At 41.6% G+C, this 18830-nt stretch overlaps 1 protein-coding gene across 3 annotated transcripts in view; it reads right to left on the minus strand.

Annotated features, from left to right (window-relative positions):
• Window positions 1-239: 239 nt before the first annotated feature.
• LOC109982606 (pre-B-cell leukemia transcription factor 1) overlaps window positions 240-18830 on the minus strand; it is a 59807-nt gene continuing 41216 nt past the window's right edge. The window contains exons 3-9 of one of the 3 annotated variants that reach the window (XM_020631918.3): window positions 15103-15347; window positions 12683-12873; window positions 9887-10022; window positions 8376-8424; window positions 6732-6844; window positions 5727-5816; window positions 240-3366 (exon numbers count right to left, since the gene is read on the minus strand). In XM_020631918.3, coding sequence (XP_020487574.1) covers window positions 3274-3366; window positions 5727-5816; window positions 6732-6844; window positions 8376-8424; window positions 9887-10022; window positions 12683-12873; window positions 15103-15347 — 917 coding nt within the window. In that variant the 3' untranslated portion in view covers window positions 240-3273. Of the gene's footprint in view, window positions 3367-5726; window positions 5817-6731; window positions 6845-8264; window positions 8425-9886; window positions 10023-12682; window positions 12874-15102; window positions 15348-18830 lie in introns of all 3 variants that reach the window. The other 2 variants (XM_020631912.3, XM_020631921.3) reach the window with 2 other exon arrangements.

Below are 18830 nucleotides of genomic sequence, written 5' to 3' on the forward strand. Positions count from 1 at the left end.
CCGGTGCTGTGTTAGTGTTGATAAAATGCCTGCGTGCCGTAGCATAGTTGGAAGTGAGATGTGCAATGTTATCCAGAGGTGTTGGACTGACAAGTCAACAATGTGTAAACTCGTGTCCTACAGTGACTCCTGACCCTGACCCTGTTACAAAAGTCTGGAGGAGAAACCACACACAAGTTTGAGATGAATCTCAGCCAAGAAGCTCACAAAACTTGGCATGAAAAACCACAAAACTGCAATTTATGCAACAAAAGAAACGATTTATTTGGGATACGCATTGCCAGTACAAATTAAGAGACCATAAAACCTACACCTTTCAGCTATTTTTTCTTCACAGAAAACAGGTTTTGAATTGGAATGAAAAAGACAAGTTTTCCATTTGATACCTTTTTACATACGCAGAGATCTTAAAAGTTCAAACCTGTCAAGAAAAAGGCTCCACGATTTTCAATCCTTATAAAAAAGAAGTTAACATTCAAAACACTGCAGTACGTTTTTTTTTTTTTTTTTATTGAAGAACAAAAAGGACATGCAACAAATAAAACATTTCATGTTTTACAAATTGTTCATTTTTCTTTTCATGTCTCTTTTCCTTTTATATTCAAAAACTAAAAAGCGTCATTACATGAAGCTTCGGTAATATTTGACAGGCAATGTGAAAAGTAGAGTTAAGCCTTTTTTTTTCTTTTTTGTTGAAGGGGTGCAAAAACAATCCTTGTGTTTGCCTTGCATGGCCGGTGCTGTCAGTTCACTCCAGTGACTTCAGAAGACACGACTGAGGCAGGTTCTGTGTATCACTTCAATGACGCTCGGCCCCTCGACTGTAATACTGAGCAGGGGGCCGGGAGGGGGGGGGTCGAGTAGGAGCTGCTCTGAATGATCCGTATGGGTTTGTCTGGTGTAATTATGCCGTTGTCCTCCACAACGAAGCTCTGAAACATCCATGATCTCACACATGTGTAATAAATACAAACACACTGACAACTGTTCAAAAAATACCTCTGCTTGGTTTTCAGGCTGCACTGAGACTCGTTTGGATCGTGGGATTACATTTTGACTCTCTGTCAGTGACCACCACACTAAAAACAAAGCCAAAGATCGACGTTAACGCTGACGTTTCATGTCACCGTGATTCAGACGGCAGCCATCCCGGATGCAGACTCGTTCAGGTTTGTCTGAGTACAAAAGAAATGTCCCAGATTTCCCCCATCGATCCGACAGGAACTCCATTATGCTGTGCTAAAAATGTTTACTGTTCAAATGAAATTAAAAAAAAGGAGTAAAGGTGCATATCTACATACTGTATATAGAGCATTCTTGGGCTAATTCACATATAATGGTAGCATCAAATAAGAAACATATCCAAAGTAGCAAAGCAATGTAATATCAAATGAAAAAAAAAAAGAAGAAGAAGAAGAAGCACAAGTTATTCACAAAATTGAGACGTAAAAATCTATCCAAACAGTATCTGGATTTGTGTGCCATCAGAGTTTTTGTTTCTATAAACACCTCTGTTTTCAAACAGCATAGTTGGGCGTTGAATACAGAGCACCAGAGCACTGAGAGATGCTCGTTAGTACAGAAAAGAGGGGAAAGAAAAAATGTGTCCGTAAAGCTGATCCCAATGTAGAGGATATAAACTCTGCCTTTTTCCTTTTTTGGTATCAAAGAATGTAACTGCTGATATCTAATGAGGACTAATCATGTCTACATGTTAGACCACAAACTAGACTGTACATACAACAAATTTAATTTCACATTTTGGATCGCTTCGTGTTGATGGACGTGTCGTTTTGAGTGACACTGTGAAATAAAACAAGTATTGAAACATACAAATGTTCCCACTAATGTTATCAGATGAACAGGGTGATGTAACCTTTAATTCTGGATTTTTGGCTGAACATGTATGGAGTCATATTTGTGCCAAAATCCACGAGCGTGCAGGAGGATATTTTTAACACAAACACACATACAAAAAAAAAAAAAACGTTCCGCTTGCATTCAAAGTATAATTTTCAAAGTGATTCTTCTCATGTGTAGAATAATTTGATCATTGTGTTCTCAGGATTATGACCCAAATATAACTCCATGAAAGCAAAGTAAGATGAGAAAAGACATGCCAGCGTTTAATCCCGACAACAAAACTCTGAACCTTAAAATCAAAATTACAATTGTTGTATTGGATTTGGTTACCAGCAGTATTTGGCTATAATGACCTCACTGATACACACTGTTGATGTCCCACAGATGCACCCTATGTACACTCTCTTTCTTCCATGTATGACTACCACAGTAAAAATGTCCTCTGCATTGTTTGTCTCTTGGACAATTACAAAACCCAACCCTCGACGGTGGTGTTATTGTGCTTTAATAGTCATCGACGTGCTGCGATTCCTGCTTCAGTTTTCATTGATTTCATGTTATGAGTGGATTTGTCTTTGAATAAGGTGAAAGCAGCCAACATGCAGGACACAACTCCACCCTCTCTGCGCTCATTTCTGTGAATGCTTGTGTAAAAACGGTGAATCGTGAGCAGGAAACCCACTCATCAAATGTCAGTGTTGTAGAGGTTCTGAATACAAAGAATACAAATTGAGGTTGAACATTTTAGATATTACTGGACTAACATAATTAGACTTCACTAAGTTATTGCATGAAAGATGTAAGGACCTGACATTAAAGCATGAAATGTAATATTATCGAAATTCACCTCCAGGGTTGAACTTTGGCACGATAGATCAACAAAATGTAAACACAGAAAATAAAGGGCATGGTGTGGTGTACAGAAGAATCCCAATTATTATAAAACGTTTTCAATCCAAAGCATTCAAAATGTTTGTTTTTTTTCCTGTCGTTATTTCCAATAGAGGTAGAGTGAAAGCATCTCAATTTACAAGACATGTGGGGTATTATGCTGCTAGCTGTGTGCCTACTGTGTGAGTATATCATGTTAAAGAAAATACAAAGAGGCAACATGGACATCAAGTGGAAACTGTACAAACTGTGAAGTGTGGATATGAGTCCCCTACGCAGGCGGCTAACGGTGCTGCCATGGTCCAGATAGGAAAAGTGAAATATTCGTCCGTTAGGGGGAAAACGTCATCCCAGACCCCAACTGTGTCCCGCTGTGTGACTACAAACAGTACGTCACATCCAGTCCCTTTGGGGTTTTAGTTTTTGAAGATGTGGCTGGGGGTGCAGTGGTGGAGGGAAGCAGAGAACAGGGTAAAGTCAAGGGAGGGGAGGGTGGGGGTTGTTGGGGGGGGTGGAGGATCAGTTGGAGGTGTCAGAGTGAACGCTTCCGGGTCCTTCTGTGGGTGAAGTCACTGATGAGGGGGTCGGAGCATCCTGCCAGCCACCGTTTGCCTGAGAGAAAGAAAGAGAGAAGCAGAGAGGAGGGGAGAGGGAGGGGAGGGGGGTGAGTCTATTACGTTCATATTCATTATTCACTGCAGCTGGGTCAAACACAGAGAGGTACAACGAATGGAAGTCCTGAGGGCAAGGTAGTCTATGAGCGCTGTGTGGCATGCTGGGATACTTTCCCCACACTGCCTTAAGCTAAATTGCCTCCTGGATTGCAGGGAAAAGCTAACCTCGCTCAAATTACAGCTAATATCTCTGGATAAGACTGGCATGAAAAAGTAAAAATTTCAACCAAGCAGAAATGGAGTGAATTACAGTCTCTACCCATCATACATTGCACCCTGAAATTCAAATAATGAAGAAAATAAAGAGAAGAAAAGTCAAACTGAACAAGGTTTTTTTTTATACTGTTGAAATAAACGCCTGTCACGGCCTTTACAAATAACATGGAGAATATATGTAAATGGTATGAAAAGACCTCGGAAACAAAACAAGTGCAATCAATGTCGTGCACTAATTATGCAGCTGACAGCGAGAATTAACATACAATAAGAGCTGCACACGGCGTCTCCACAGCCAAAGAAAGAGCTGTTAGAGAGCATTTAGGATATTAATAGTCATTTTAAAGCCATCAGGAAAACTGGAAATGGTCCTCGACAGCCTTTCATTTCAAAGCCTGTTATTTAAGGCACAAGTGTGTAATCAAAAATGGAGGGGTCGGACTGGGGAATGTCTGACTTTGGTGACGCTCTGCCTCTTTTAACGTTGTAATTGCAACTGTAATCAGCCCCAACATGCATTATGTATCCGCTCAGTCATTACACAGACCAGGTAGCTCACAAAATATGTTTCCTTCAACTCTCTTATCATGTTTTCTGTGCTTCACTTATAAATTCTGTTTGCAGGTGTTTGGGAAACCGTTTTTTTTTTTTTTTAAATATGAAGCGAGCTCTTGTTGAAAAACCGACAGAGTTTCTCCGCGTTTTTAAATTGAGAATCCACTTGAAGATTAAAGGGGACTTTAAGGCTTATGTGCACTTTTAAATCTAACTCAGTAAAAAAAGAGAAAAAGAAACCGTAGCTGTCTGTCGTTGAACCGACACGGTGCTTCTCTGTGACCTTAAACTGGCCAAAAATAATGATAAATGTGTACACTGTTTAGGATTACACATTTTGGCAAAAAATACCATTCAAAAAATAAATAAATCAAACAACTCTGAGGAGCACATATTGTCGTAAAAAACGAGTGAAAGAGCCAAATTCCAAACTCACTTTCCGGAGCTACATAAATCACAGGCAAACAGCCTGCCAGGCAGATATCCCGCTCTTACATTATGCATTGCGGGGCTTCTTTACAGGGTAGAAAAGTGAATAACACAGCATATTGTGGCAGTGTAAGATGTGGTAGAGCAAGCAGGCGTCCAAGGAGAACCGTATCTGCGAGGTCAAAGGACTGAGAAAGAACAGGGCCTGAATACGTTAGCGGCCTCTCAGGGTTAGCACAGCTGGCTGTGGGATGAGCTCAGAGCAGCCAGGAAGCCTATTTGAATACACATACATGTTTTTTTTACGGGAGACATTTCATCTGATTATCATATGGCCACTGAGGCACGACGACGACAGCGGAGGAACCCAGCCGCGGCTGTGACCGTCCTCGTCCTCTCAGCGCGGCTCGCTGTCAGGGCCATTAGTGTGGCAGGAACATGATCTGAGCAATGCGCTTGGATTGCTGTCCCAAGTCCACACTCTGCTCTCCTTGTGTCTGTCTTATCGATTTTCCCCTTTACGACACGGCTTGTCGCTGTGAATTTCCCTACTGTTTGCAGCCGCCAGCAAGCAAAACCCCCAACCTCCCCCCCCCCTTCACAACCCCCACTTCTTTACCCGAACTCTGCTTCAAAATAAGACAAACATGAGGGGAACACGCCCCTATGGCACATGAGGACTTGTTTCCAGCGGCGTGAGGTTTTATTTTTAGCGGGACAGCAGTTGTCTCCTGGGAGGCTTTAATGGGAGCTTCTGGCCTCTGGGCTGCTAATCATGGGTCAGGTGGTCAGAGGGATTTGAAGTCCAGAGCAAGAGGTGTCACCTGTTTGTGCAGTTCGCTCATGGCAGATTGTACGTGGCTGCAGGTGCTGCGCCAGACTTGATCCAACGTGACAAGCTCAGACGGAGGCTCTGCATGTGTGCAGCCGGCCCCATGCCTGCGTAAGACGGGCAGTGTGCTGCCCATGGCACGAGCGATACAGAAAGAATCAACTAGGTGACCATGGAGCAGAGACAAGTCCTACTAAGTGGCATTCTGAGCCCTATGGCTTCAAAATAATTGGTAGGGAGAGGAAGACAAAAAAAAGAATCCTTACATTGATGCCCTGCGGACTGTACATCTGGTTGGCTGTGAGTCCTTCACTGTATCCGCCTGTCTGACTGATAACATGGCGAAGGGTATCCACCTGAAACATTCAGAAACAACAAACAAAGCAAGGTCAGAGTCAACACAAAAGAAAAGAGGGAGGGATGACAAGACAACAAGAGAGACAACAAGAGTACACTGCTGTGAGTATATCCTTAGAGAAAACAAGGTCCATCAAACAAAAGGGTGATTCAGGATGAAAATGTTTGGTTTTCACTTGCTGAAATAAAAACTATTCACACATTCTGCCCTTGAGACTGTCTAAAAGTGCTATAGCTGAGCCTGTAGAAGCCAGTTTGGTCCTGTTTCGCGACAGACATTTTGATTTGTCATAGCAGGGAAAGCAGAGGTATACAGTATATTCAACATCTATGATGGCTTTGTTCCACTTTGGTATGCTAACGGTTCTCAAACTGTTTGTTAGCCCTTCTTTCAGGGATGAAAACTGGATCGAGTTCAGAATTACAGGGTTTGAAATTAATCACTAGAAACAAAGTGGCACCTTTGGTTTCATTAGACAAACAAGCGCTTGTTCATGCTAGCAAGGCTGGTAATATTTAGATTATATTCATTCATTAGCAGTAACAATGTTGGCTGATTAGGACAAACAGGAAATGGTTCCTGCACACTCTAAAGAATTAACCCACTTATCCAAGATGGCTATCACTACTGGTAGCTTGGCAGTCTTACTTCTTTGACAAAAAGCCTTCATTAGGTTAATTAATAGAAAGAAAAAAACGGAATACTAATAACATGGTTTTCAGAAACTTAAAAGCAAGCTGATTACCTCAATAAAAATGTTATTTCTATAATAAAACACTGATAAATCAATTCATATTTATCTAATTATTTACACCTTCATATGACAAGTCAAAATATCTGCTTTAAGAAACACCTATTGGGAAGTTAAGTAGGTCTGTCCCTGTATTATCTGCTGCGCTGCTAGCCACCCTACCTGTGACTGCACGTTGGCTCCCACCTGAGCCCCCTGGTACGAGTCCCCATTGAGAGACTGCACGCTCATGAACAAGTCCCCGGAGTTTGACATGTTAAAAGAGCCAGCAGAACCTAAAAGGAGAGAGGGAGCAGTCGAATCACAGAGAGACAGGGAGCAAGCAGGCTAAAGCAAGTTTGAGCAACATGCAGAAGTTAGCTAGCAGCCGTACAGGCTCTGTTAGCTGAGAGAAATGGAGCCAAGAGGAAACAAATGAAGGACATAGGAAATATAAATCTGTAGCCTAACACAAGAAGGGCTTTTGTCAAGTGGTTTTCACCCCAAGACATAGATATTTAAGAAGAATTTGTAAAATTATGCTTTTTAAAGGTTATTCAAGGCTAAGCTTAAACCAAGATGCAGGGGGAAATTGAATAAGCAGTCCAAATGCTACATGTTGCTGTCTCACCAAAGGTAAAACTGTCACATAATTATAAGGATTAATTAATTATCATAGAATTTACATTTTAAATAGAGCACCAGAGTAGGCTCAGGGTGTGTTTAGCCTAGCTTAGAACAAGCACAGAACCCAGGCAAAACCGCTAGCTTAGCTTTCTTAAATGTGTCAAACGCGTCTTCCAATATTTACCCTTTTCCAACTTGCAGAAGTTATGAATCTTTTTGGTCACTCAAAGATAATACAATGTGCAAATAAATCATTAAAATTCTATAAGTGTATTTATATTATGATATTTTATTGATGTTATATTTCATTTTTTGCTCCGTGCTAGGCTAAACATACCCCTGTTCTGACTCCTGGCAAGACAGCAAATATTGAAACTGAAGGACTGTTTGAAAGATGAGGTTAAAATGTTCTCTGTTTTGATCTTATTTTATTGTCAACAAGTCTCATAAAAAGCAAAAATGTTAAAAATGCAATTTGTTGTTGATTAGTTCATGGCTGGTCCTACTCCTCAAATATGTTTACAAAGCCTATATGATGGACTTAATAAAACACGTCAGCAAGTTCAACTCATAATTATAATATCACTTTGGCTCTATGGCACAAAGGAATAGGGCTATGTACCGGTACATGTGATAGTACTTGAAGTAAATTAATTGTGTTTATGTTTTATGAGATCTGTTGACAATAAGAGAAGAGTAAAGAATATCATTAAAATGCCAGAAGTACAAGATGAAGACAGAATTGAAATAGTCATACATGAGGAATATGGTTAATTGACATGAAGAGGAAAGGAGACTTGGCGTGGGGCTCAGGTTGGCTAATCTCTGACACAGCTTTGTTCTAATGGGGTAGTTGTTAAATGGACCTGTTTGATAAAATAATGGTGCATTCCCAGGTGATAGGCACGTTCCTTGCACAAGAACTGCCTTTTTTTGTTAGTCTTAACTCTTTCATTCCTTACAAATCACCTGCACCAGCACTGAAATGGCCTCAAACTGATGTACTGCAAAAGTCGCTGAGTTGGAGTAATGCAAAGAGAGGAGGTACATGGCTAAAAGCTGAGCAGAGCCAGGGACTTCCTGTCTCACCTGCAGAGTTTGGAGTTGAGGGTGAATTTGCTTGGCTCCCATGTGAGGATGCATTAGCCGCATTCACGGCAGTTCTCGCAGCGTACATGTTGGCTTCTTCTTGGAACTTACCAATGTTTTTCTTGTATCTGATTCTCTTATTCCCAAACCAGTTGGAAACCTGAGCAGACAAACAAGAGAATGTAGTTTATTCATCATGAAATCCTAACGTACAGAGCCTCTCCACATTTGAGGGCAAGCATTCAGAGAAATCAGGGTGATGTTTAGCTTGCATGGCCTTAATGGCATGTGTTACACTGCAGAGAGCCTCTGTAAGAGGAAGGGGCTACATAGACTGGTGCTGTGAATCCGCATTAGTGCCAGAATGGAATGATTGCCAATAACAGTCTCATTATGTCACCATGACTGCAGCTATCATCAGAACTCACGCAAGCACCAATCAGTCAACATCCGCTAACACCCATTACTGCTAATGGACTCCCAGATGAAGCCAGGGGGGTAATCCCAGCACTAATGATAAACAACATTAAAATGAAAACCAAATCAATCCTGCAAACTTTCCAACACACGGAGTAGGTAAACATTCTCCTTTATTATGGCCAAGAAAGAGAAAGTCTACAAATCATTCAGCCGCTGAGCAGCTCCCACAATCAGACCCAGATGCATCCTCAAGTCACTTGGTATAAATTAATGAAACCAATTGAGAAAACAATCCATTCCCAAATGATGGATCCCAAACACAAACTGCTGTTTACCTTGGCGTTGTCATTGCTTTCCTTATTATCAATTCTCACTGGATTGAAACAACTTGAACGCTAGAATGCAAAGATGAAAAAAAAAAAACAGGTCGCCTAAATACTTGATAAATATAAAAATAATTAATACTTTAATTTGCTACTTTATGTTTGTCAGCATTATTGGCACAAACATCTCAAATGTATTCAGATGTTTGGTACGTTTTTCTCATACATCACGAGAGAGCACTGCGGTGCTAATTTTCAAAGGCTAATGGTCCTTCTAATTACTTCCAAACACTGTAGGGCTGAAAATGTTATTTTTACAATAAATTATCCTGTTGATCTTTCTTATGAATCAGTTTGCAATTTTACCATTTTTAAGATGGTTTGTAGCCAATAAATGTGAATTTATAGTGACAAAAAAGTATTATAAAGTTGTGCAACAGAAGTGATTTTCATCCATTATGACAGTTCTTGGTTCACAGACTCTTACTGAATCATATCTGAGTTTTACGAGACAATTTGTTCCACCATATGATGAGTGAGGAACTATGACAGCAGTGTGTTGTCTTTAGCTTGTGTTACTTCAATAGAGACAAAGAGTCACTGGTCCAAAATAGCTTTGTCTGGTTTGAATTACTAGATGACAAACTTATGACATGGCATATTTATACTTTGAGTACCTTTGTTGTCTCCCTGAAAGGTACTTCTGAAAGATCACAGGAGCTGTCTGTACTCATGACAGTCAGGAAACTTATTATTAGGTTACTTGCCAAGACACTCGCAGCTTCTTCAGAAAAGAAAAAGCGTGTTTCTGTCACTGTTCTATGCAGAGCTGTTTTCCTGCAGATGCTGTGGTGTGGGTGGCACTGATCTGTGGTGTACCTGGGCAACTGTGATGGCACACTTTTTAGCCAGCTCTTCTTTAGCCTCCTCGCTGGGGTACGGGTTACTGAGGTGCGAGTAGAAATACTCGTTCAGGATTTCTGTTGCCTGCTTGTTGAAGTTTCGTCTTTTCCGTCTGCAGAGAGAGCAAATGAGGTTTAGACAACAATATATCAAACTTAGCAACATATGTCATTCATGTGTCATCTTAAGGTGTTGCATGCGCCCTAAGTACTGTCTTTTCCCCTTCCTTGTTTTATTTTTGCTTATTTTAGGGAGCTACTCTAAAATCTGGCCAGGAAACCCTAACCCAGGGACTACAGATGGAAACTAGCCTTTTAGCTAACTCTGGCATACAGGAATGTTGATTACTATGCACTGGCCCTGTAAAATCCAAATTAAAAATAAATATAAAAATAGTGAATTTAGGTGTGAATTTCTGCCAAACCAAGCGTCCTTTTAGATACTTTTATGACCAAGACAGATATGGCAGCTGCTATAGTGTTTGTTTATTAGCTGGATTGAAATAAATACTGCACCTATACGAATATGCAAAGATCCTCAAATCCTGCATCTAAAAAAACAGTTTCTTTGAGAACGTTAAACATTACTGTGCCTCCCTGTTGGATCAGCAGTGATGCTTTCTATGTATTCTGCAAACAGTGATGAGAATATAAATCTGTGTTAAGCCCATTTCAGCTCATACTGTTGTCCTCACTACACATCAGGCGGGCTCTCACCAGGAGTCACCGAAGATATAATTTCAGAAAAACTCGCATTGACTTTAATCCATCAGATTCTGGTTTCAAAACTGAACTGAACTTCAAAAACTTAAGAGGAACTTTAATCATTTCTGGTTTAGAGTGGGGGCTTCTTCTAACTCAGTCACATCCTGCGCAGTCACTGGACTTATCTAATTTTTCATTAACATACACATGTCTGGACATAATTCAGTCAGACCCTCTAGTTTGCAGCTATTAAGTTTGATTGAACCATGTTTTTTTCTATGTTGAAGAAAAGGTTGAACATGTTGGATGTACGCTTGAGAGTATACTGGTTTTCCTAAGCGTTCTTGAGTCAACCTGATTCACATCACTGGCTTTAAGAAAAACCTCTGGCGCACAAGAAACTTTAAATTCAGCTGTAATTTTCACATTGAGACACTTTGTCAGCACTCAGGGGAACCATTTGGCTCAGAACTGCTCACTGCAGCTCTGTTTACGAGCAACTGAAAATAGAATTAGCAGGAGCAATAATAGCACATAGAGGGCCATTATAATCTACTCAAAATACACTAAAGCAAAACACTTTTTGTGTGTGAGTTAAAAAAAAAAAAAAACAGGCACATAGAAGTCTGTGCCAATCAGGAAATTAGATTTATTGGGGAAAAAAGACTTAACTGGTCAAAGACTGAGTTTTTTAATTGTGGAAATAATTAAAACAGCTTGAGCTGCTTCTTGGTATCGAGGCACAACAGTTATTTATTTAAATATTTGCATTAATCTAAAATGGGTTTTTCTTGCAACATGGTGAAAGTACAACATTCATTGGACACACTATAAATGATCCTGGTAAGTGAGGGTAACTTGTTTGTTGTGTTGTGCTGTCGTGCAGTCGTGTATCTTATCAGCATTGTCAGTCGAAAATGTGCCATTAACATATTCTAAATGATTACCTGCCAATAAGTAAGAAAAAACATGTAAACATACCATGCATTCAAACTCAGTTTCTGTAAACATTTAAACTATATAACAACAACTTCTTTTTTTCAAGGGGCCATGCATTAAAATGTTTGAGCCAATCATATGCAGCCTTTTCAAGCACTCGTTTGATTTAGAATTTCACTCCAACACAGAGTTACTGAGTGTAAAAGTTAGCACTATATTTATCAAACATGAAACACTGACATACATTTTTGATGTATTACTTTCAACATAGAAATATACTCTGAGAACGCGCTGCCCCCCTTTCCCTCCACACAACACAATAACACAGACAGATGTCATATGCTGGTGCCCTCGAGTTGCCTGACCCTTTATCTCCTGCACCTATCAGGTCATGTCTGCATGTGCCACATCTAAAGAGGGCTTTACATAAGCTGGAGGGGTACCCTGTAAAATCTCCATGCAATGCATCCACCGGTGAGGAGATTTGTGCTAAAATCTCCGTCCCGCACTCCAAAAGCCTGCTTGAGAATATGTAAATGTGCACAGCATGGGCGTCAGCAGCCAGTAGATTAATCAGCCGAGCCAAACATGGCAGTGCCTCTCAACCAGTGAAAGCTTTTCCTCTTCCTCTCCCCTTCCCCTCCACGCTGCTGCTGCTGCTCCACCACAATCATTTGCAAGAGAATAGATAGGGGGCTTTGTAAGGGAGCCCATGCCTCATTTAAATGTTTTGCCTCCAACTCTGACTTTGAGCGACATTTATCCTCGGAGAAATGTATGCAAATCCTGAGCGCGCATCAAAAGGAACAAGTGATTACATTAAAAAAGGGAAATAGTTAGTGTTATGGAGCAGGCAGGGAACTCTTATTGGCCGGTGTTGGCGGTTATTCTGGTCCAAATGGCATCCATGGATGTAAACCAGCCCAGTGTGTGTGGTAAGCAGCATGTGTTACAGCATGTTTATAGCATGATAGGCCTCCTACATCCGCCATTCATATGGATATCAGGCTGCGAGGGAAGGTGCTCGATGATTTGCAGTGTTGTCAAATTGGGAGGTTATTTGCAGCGCGGAGCGTGGTGGGTGTGTACGATTTGCAGAATGGTTATGTGTATGCACAAGGACACACACCTGGCATCGAGGAAACGGGAGCGCAGGATCATGACGGCCTCGCAGGTGCTCTGCTTGAGCTGCATCTGGATGGAGCTGAACTTGCGGTGGATGATGTTCACCATGCGCTCGATCTCTTTGGGCGAAATTGGCCGTGTGCGTGACTGCTCTCGCAGAAGGTTCATCACGTGGGTGGTAAACTCGTTGCACGCCTGTAAGGAGGAAACAAACAAAGGAGTACATAAAAAATAATAATAATAATAAAAAAAATCCTCGCTTAAGGTCATACAAAGTGTGAATATGAGTTTAATTTGTCAATGTGGCTACAGAAAATGTAGCACCGCAGAAATACACATCCAAACACTCACGGCGTACGGTATTTAAAATTCACAGATGACAGAAATCTAAAAAAACAAAAACTAAAAAAACAGAAAAAAGAGCTCTTTGCTTAATGTAGTTCTGGGCCAAGCGTTCTCACGGAGCCAAGGGGGAATATAAGCGCTGATATATTTCATATTTAACACAAGTGGTGATGGCAGCGTGTTGAGAGGAACCAATGACAGCTGTTCCACTCGCAGACGCACACTTTTTACAACATAGCCACCCTGAGAGACGAACACGCCACAACGTTTCATTCATTCCCCCCCCCCACCCCCCCCCCACCCCCCCCCCACCCCCCGTGTGACACCAGGCGTGAATCTGCCACGATATTACACTCCGACTCTGTGTCTCTTACTGTCTCCTCTTCTTTATTTCCTCTCCTCCTGTCGATCTCTCTCTGGATTTAGCCGTGTCAGGCTTTGTCTGTGTCTGTCTATCTGCGTGTTCATCTGTCTCACTCACATTCATCTGAGCGGGATGCTATTGTCGGCAATGCATTGGTTATCAAGGCAATGAGAGGAAATCATCCCCCCCCATCCGACAGACTTTCAAGACTATCCTTGGAATACACACCGAGACACACAACAGGCTGCATATGCTGGACTATTCTGGGGTACAAACACACTCTAAAGTGAATGCTTACTGACAGTGATGTACATTGAGGAAATATTTTAGTGTACCAGGCGCGCCACCTGATACCTTGTGGTACGATTGTGTCTTTTGGATGTGTACTAGAAGGTGGATATGGAGCACAGAAATACAGATACTTTGGTTTTAACACTGAAAGAGAGAAAATGACATATCACAAAAGGCTAAAGTGACATCATTGACTGTCTTGCTCTGTCCTAACAGTAAAATATTAACTTTTCGATCAAAGTCCAAAAAGAAAAATGCAACAAATCCTCAGAAGGAAACATCTCATACGTCTATCTTGTTTTTCCTTCCTTACTTTCATATCAGCTGATTGGCGAATGGTATGAAGTGTTATTTAAATTGTTGTTTTGGTTTGTGACTCTCTTGGTCTAAATGTTTCGTTCTCTAACACAAACGGTTTAACAGTAAAGTCCTACTGTTTGTATTGTTACCTCGCCCTGCACTAAATGTTGTTTATTCATCATCATTGCAGAAAAGGTTTTTATCAGTTAGACAGTAACCCTAGAAGAGCTGAAACAATTAGTTGATTAATTGATTAGCTCTGTGATTCTCATCTTTTCACGTCAAGGACCTCAGAACAGATACCAACTAGACAAGAGACCTCCATTATAAACATTTTGCCCCAGGCTCCTCCTCCTTTTTTCAAGTTTTGATGCCGTTTTTGATATTTTATAACATAATAATTTATTTCAAACCTGGGGTTTTGTACAAAATCATTGGAAATTCAACGTCTAACGAAACGTTGCATTATGTAAATGTTGGCTGCAGCATTGTTGGATGATAATCCACAGACAGGATTAAATGTCAGGATGTTTCAGCCTCTGCTGCATTATCATTTTTAATGAAGTCTGCAGACGGTATTTAGTCAATATTTTTGTTGTATTCTGAGGAGAACATTTTATACACTTAATGCTTTAATTGCAGGACAAAAGTCTAAAATTGTGTTGGGACAACATCTGTTGGGACAACATCTGTAATCAGTGTTACAGCTTTCACTTATACTTTAAAGATAGACTCGGCAGCTTTTTCCTAAAAATAAATGATTGACTTATATAAAAGTAATGATGCTCAATCGTCACTTCTGGGCCTCCATACATGTGTGGTGGTGACTGTGTCTGCAGAGACCTTGTCCTCTTACTGGATTTCCTTCTTTTGCTTTGTTTTAGTGGACAATGGATGTTTTTTGGCGGGGAACTGGTGTTTCCCTCAGCCACTGACAGCATCTGATTTTTAGAGTGGATACCATTCAGGGATTGGAAGGGATTGAAACCAGTGAATATGATGTTTATGATTAATTAATTAAGATTACTAATTCCACTAATGTAGCTATCATAACCTCACCATCTGGATCAATCAGGGCTTCATATAAGTCCTTTAAGACGTAACACCAGTTCAGCTGTTCTCACCTGTTCGTACTTCTCCAGCTCTGTGTGGTAGATCTGTCTGATCTGGGTCAGTTTGGCTCTGTAGTCAGAGTGCTCTGCCGAGTTGTCCGGCCCTGCGCCTCCCGAGGCCGCCGCTGCAGCCGCCGCAGCCGCCGAGCCTCCACCTTTCTCCGGACCGGATACTCCCTCCGCCAGCAACATGTTATCCAGGCGCATGAGCTGTGGATCCGGGGGCTCCTCCTCCTGGGCGCCGCGGATACTCAGCACTGCAATGACAGGAGGAGGTCAGAGGTCAGTCATAAAGGTCACACCTACAGCGGCATGATGCACCGTAACAAGCTGTCAGCCGTGGAGGAGCCTGACTGCACGGCTGACACTGCTGAGCTGCACCCACTTATCCACCAGCTCGGTGTGACTTATGCAGCATGCTGGAGCAAAGATGTGTGTATGTGTGTGTGTGTAAAGTGTGGGGGGCAGTCTTCTGCTTAAATAAAGGAGATATCTGAATCCTCAAAGGTCAGAGCAGGGACTAAGACTGATGTGTTTGTCCTTGTTGAAAAGCACCTGAAATTTCACTGGAATACTAAAAACACTTAGAGGCAGATTTTAACCACAAGTTTGTTTACAACGATTTGGAAGAAGTTAAAGTTATTCATTTCAAAACCACAAACATGTTTGAGCTTTTCCAGGTTAGTTGTCTTTCTGGGAATCTACCACTTATTCTCTATCCAGCTCTCTGATCTTTAATATTGACAGCAGAGCTCATTTAATTACAGATACAATCGTATTAACTGACTGCTTTATCACAAGAAAATAAATCACACTTTTCTCTATTTTCTAAGATTTTATTCATCAAGTAATTGATTGATTTATTGATTAGAACAACAAAAAATGAAAAATAATTACGAGATAACGCCTTTAATGTGTTATTTTCATTTATTCAAATAAAAGTTTGGCTTGGATTGACAAGAAGCATTTTTATTTGCTTGGGAAATATTGTTTTCCCACCACTATGTTATTGCATTTGTCTGATATTTCTCTTTCTTCCTCCAGCTCCATGTCTTTTAGTTCTGTTATTTTCAATGTAAGAGTCGTTTTTTTAATCTGTTTTTACCGTGACATCTTATTAAAATGCACAGTACACTAAACTAAATTAAAAAGGAAATCTTTAAATTCTTCAGAAACAAAAAAACCACATCTATAAGGATACCTCTGCTCTCCACTAGAGGTCTCCCTTGCCATTCTTAAATTAATCAGAGTCCAGCCTTCCATTTTCTGAGGCGCAAACCCTCCTCGGCTCAGACTCTTCCTCCTCCATCTGAGAAAACATCCATTTCAATATAAAACACCTTCTCCTGTGTGGAGGAGTGAGCTGCTGCCAGGATTTTAAATTGATCCCAGAGTGGACATCGAAAGTGAATCGACGGCATCCGGTGTTTTCCTTACAGGGGGGCCACAGTGCTAACAGGAGCAGTGACTCTGTGACATTAGGCCCCCCCCCCCCCATGTGTCGATAGCCATTTAAAATGTTACCATTCGTCATTTGTCTCGTTCTCACTGAATGAGAAGGGACAGGCGGGGAGCACTTCATTAATTCAGAGACAATAGGAGTGCTTGGTGCATTAACCCCAGACTGCTGTCCGGGTTGGTAGGCCTGGGCAGGGGGTCACTGGGATGAGAATGAGGCCTGCTGTATTAGCAGAGGAAGCGGTGGGGGCTCCCCAAGTAACCCCCTCTTGCCCTTAAGTGGACTGGAAATGCAAATATGGCAACTGTTGGCGAGTGGAAGAGGTCAGGGGTTCAGGCCACAGGCTCAGCGGGGGGTAGATTGAGTGTGGGTGGAGTATTGGAGGAGGAGGGGGGGTCTCTTGGGGTGGCAGGACTGTACAAACATCCTGTCTCATTATCCAGACTCCTTCATCACTCCTGTAATGTATGGACGGGTTTGGAGAGGAAAAGCTCGGATGGCTTCACACTCGCCTTACCTCCACACAGCCGTGTCTCGCAGCCGAGCTATGACCCGAGCGAACCTGCTACATCAGAAACTCGAGACCCGCCTGTCCACTTAAGTTAATGTACATCAACAGAGACCCCCTTCGCTCCCAGCTCCTGAACGCTCACCAGTATGGAGGGGCCATTTTTCTCTATAGTTACCACCTCATAAATAGCTGGGGTAAGTGGGTGTTAAGGAGAGAGCACACCACAATATCCCAAAGAAGAAAAAGAGCTGAACTTTTCGGGAAGTCATTCTGAGAAGGAAAAGAAGACAAAGCAGCAGATACTCAGAGAACAAAAAGGTAAAAAAGTAAAATACAGCGATAAGCACACAATAAGACGTTACATTGCGTATTCCAAGGTATAAAACGAGGTCTGAACTTTACAAGACTCACTAAATGTCTCCCGTAAGACTTATATTTCTACATTTGGCTTTTTAAAAAAAGGGAAGGGAAAAATGTCTGAAAATAAGAAGTAAAAGAGCACCAGCACTCATTTGAATGGGGCGTATAACTGAGATGATTCTCCAGTAAAAAAAAAAAAAAAAAAAAACGTGGCCAAATTTCATCAGAACTCATAAAACGTCTAGACTCTTAAATACAAAGTGGAGCATAAAAATTCCCTGCGTCCACAGAAACGATTGGATTCAGCCAAGTTCCAGTTTAAACATTCGGCGAGTGTTTATTTTACTTGGCTTGAAGCACCTTCAGCATCAGTCTCTTAAGAGCGGCTCGCAGCAAGCAGAGAAGGTCATTTCTTAGGAGATCTCTTGGAAGGAAAAAGGAAAAAAAATCTAGGAGTCTGACTTTTTTATCTACAAAGATGTAGACAAATGGAAAAGCAAATAGCTACACTCAACAGTCCTATAGGTTTCCAAAATAAACAGGTAAATGCGCCGTAAGTGACAATATAACAGGAAGTGCGGCATGATCCCTGCGCCACGCTCGTTGACACATGTATCCCCCTCGCTAATCAGCCGCGTATCACATCCTCGGCTCAGCCCCGGATCCCGGTGCCATTCTTGCTGCTGATCCAGCTGTCTTGGAGAGCATCTGTCAGGAGGGACCCGGGAAGGAACAATGCATTACGCCATGTTGGCTGTGTACTGTCATCCCTCATTGACAGCACATTGTCACACTTACACTGTGTCCTCTGAGCTGGGAACAAGCTAAGTAGCTGCTGCCTATAATATCAGCACTTCCTGCCATCTCTTATCGTACAATCTAATCGGGGGAACCTGCTCCGAGTGGGGTTCAGGTGGATCTCTCGCAGAAAAAGGATGTGACTGCATTCATTTTTAATTCACGGGAATAATCAGTGTGATCCCTTCAGACATGACAGGAATAACCGAGACGGTCTTGCGATTGGGAGAAAACAGCAGTGTTCAGAAACGATGGAAGCAAATGATGATTTATTTATTCCACCATGAATCTAAAGCACATAATTAAAACCACAGAGGGGATTATCTCAAACAAATAAAATTAATAAAGAAAAGAAAGGGATAATGTGACTCCATAAAATCGGCTTTGCTGTGGGTCATAATTACACGACTCAGTGAGGGCCACTTTATTGGCTAATGGCGGACTAATTGATTCATCCTAATGTTTGTCGAGCCTTGGGTCTGCCGGGCGCTCCCTGTCCAATAGTGCTGCTGAACTTACTTAGCCACCCGCAAACAAACACTGAAGGTTCTCCCAGGGATAAACAATTATCTGTGTGTCTGCGTGTCTGTGTGATTCGGACCCCCTCCCTCC

Source organism: Labrus bergylta, chromosome 6 (genome assembly GCF_963930695.1).
Source record: "Labrus bergylta chromosome 6, fLabBer1.1, whole genome shotgun sequence".
NCBI lineage: Eukaryota > Metazoa > Chordata > Actinopteri > Labriformes > Labridae > Labrus > Labrus bergylta.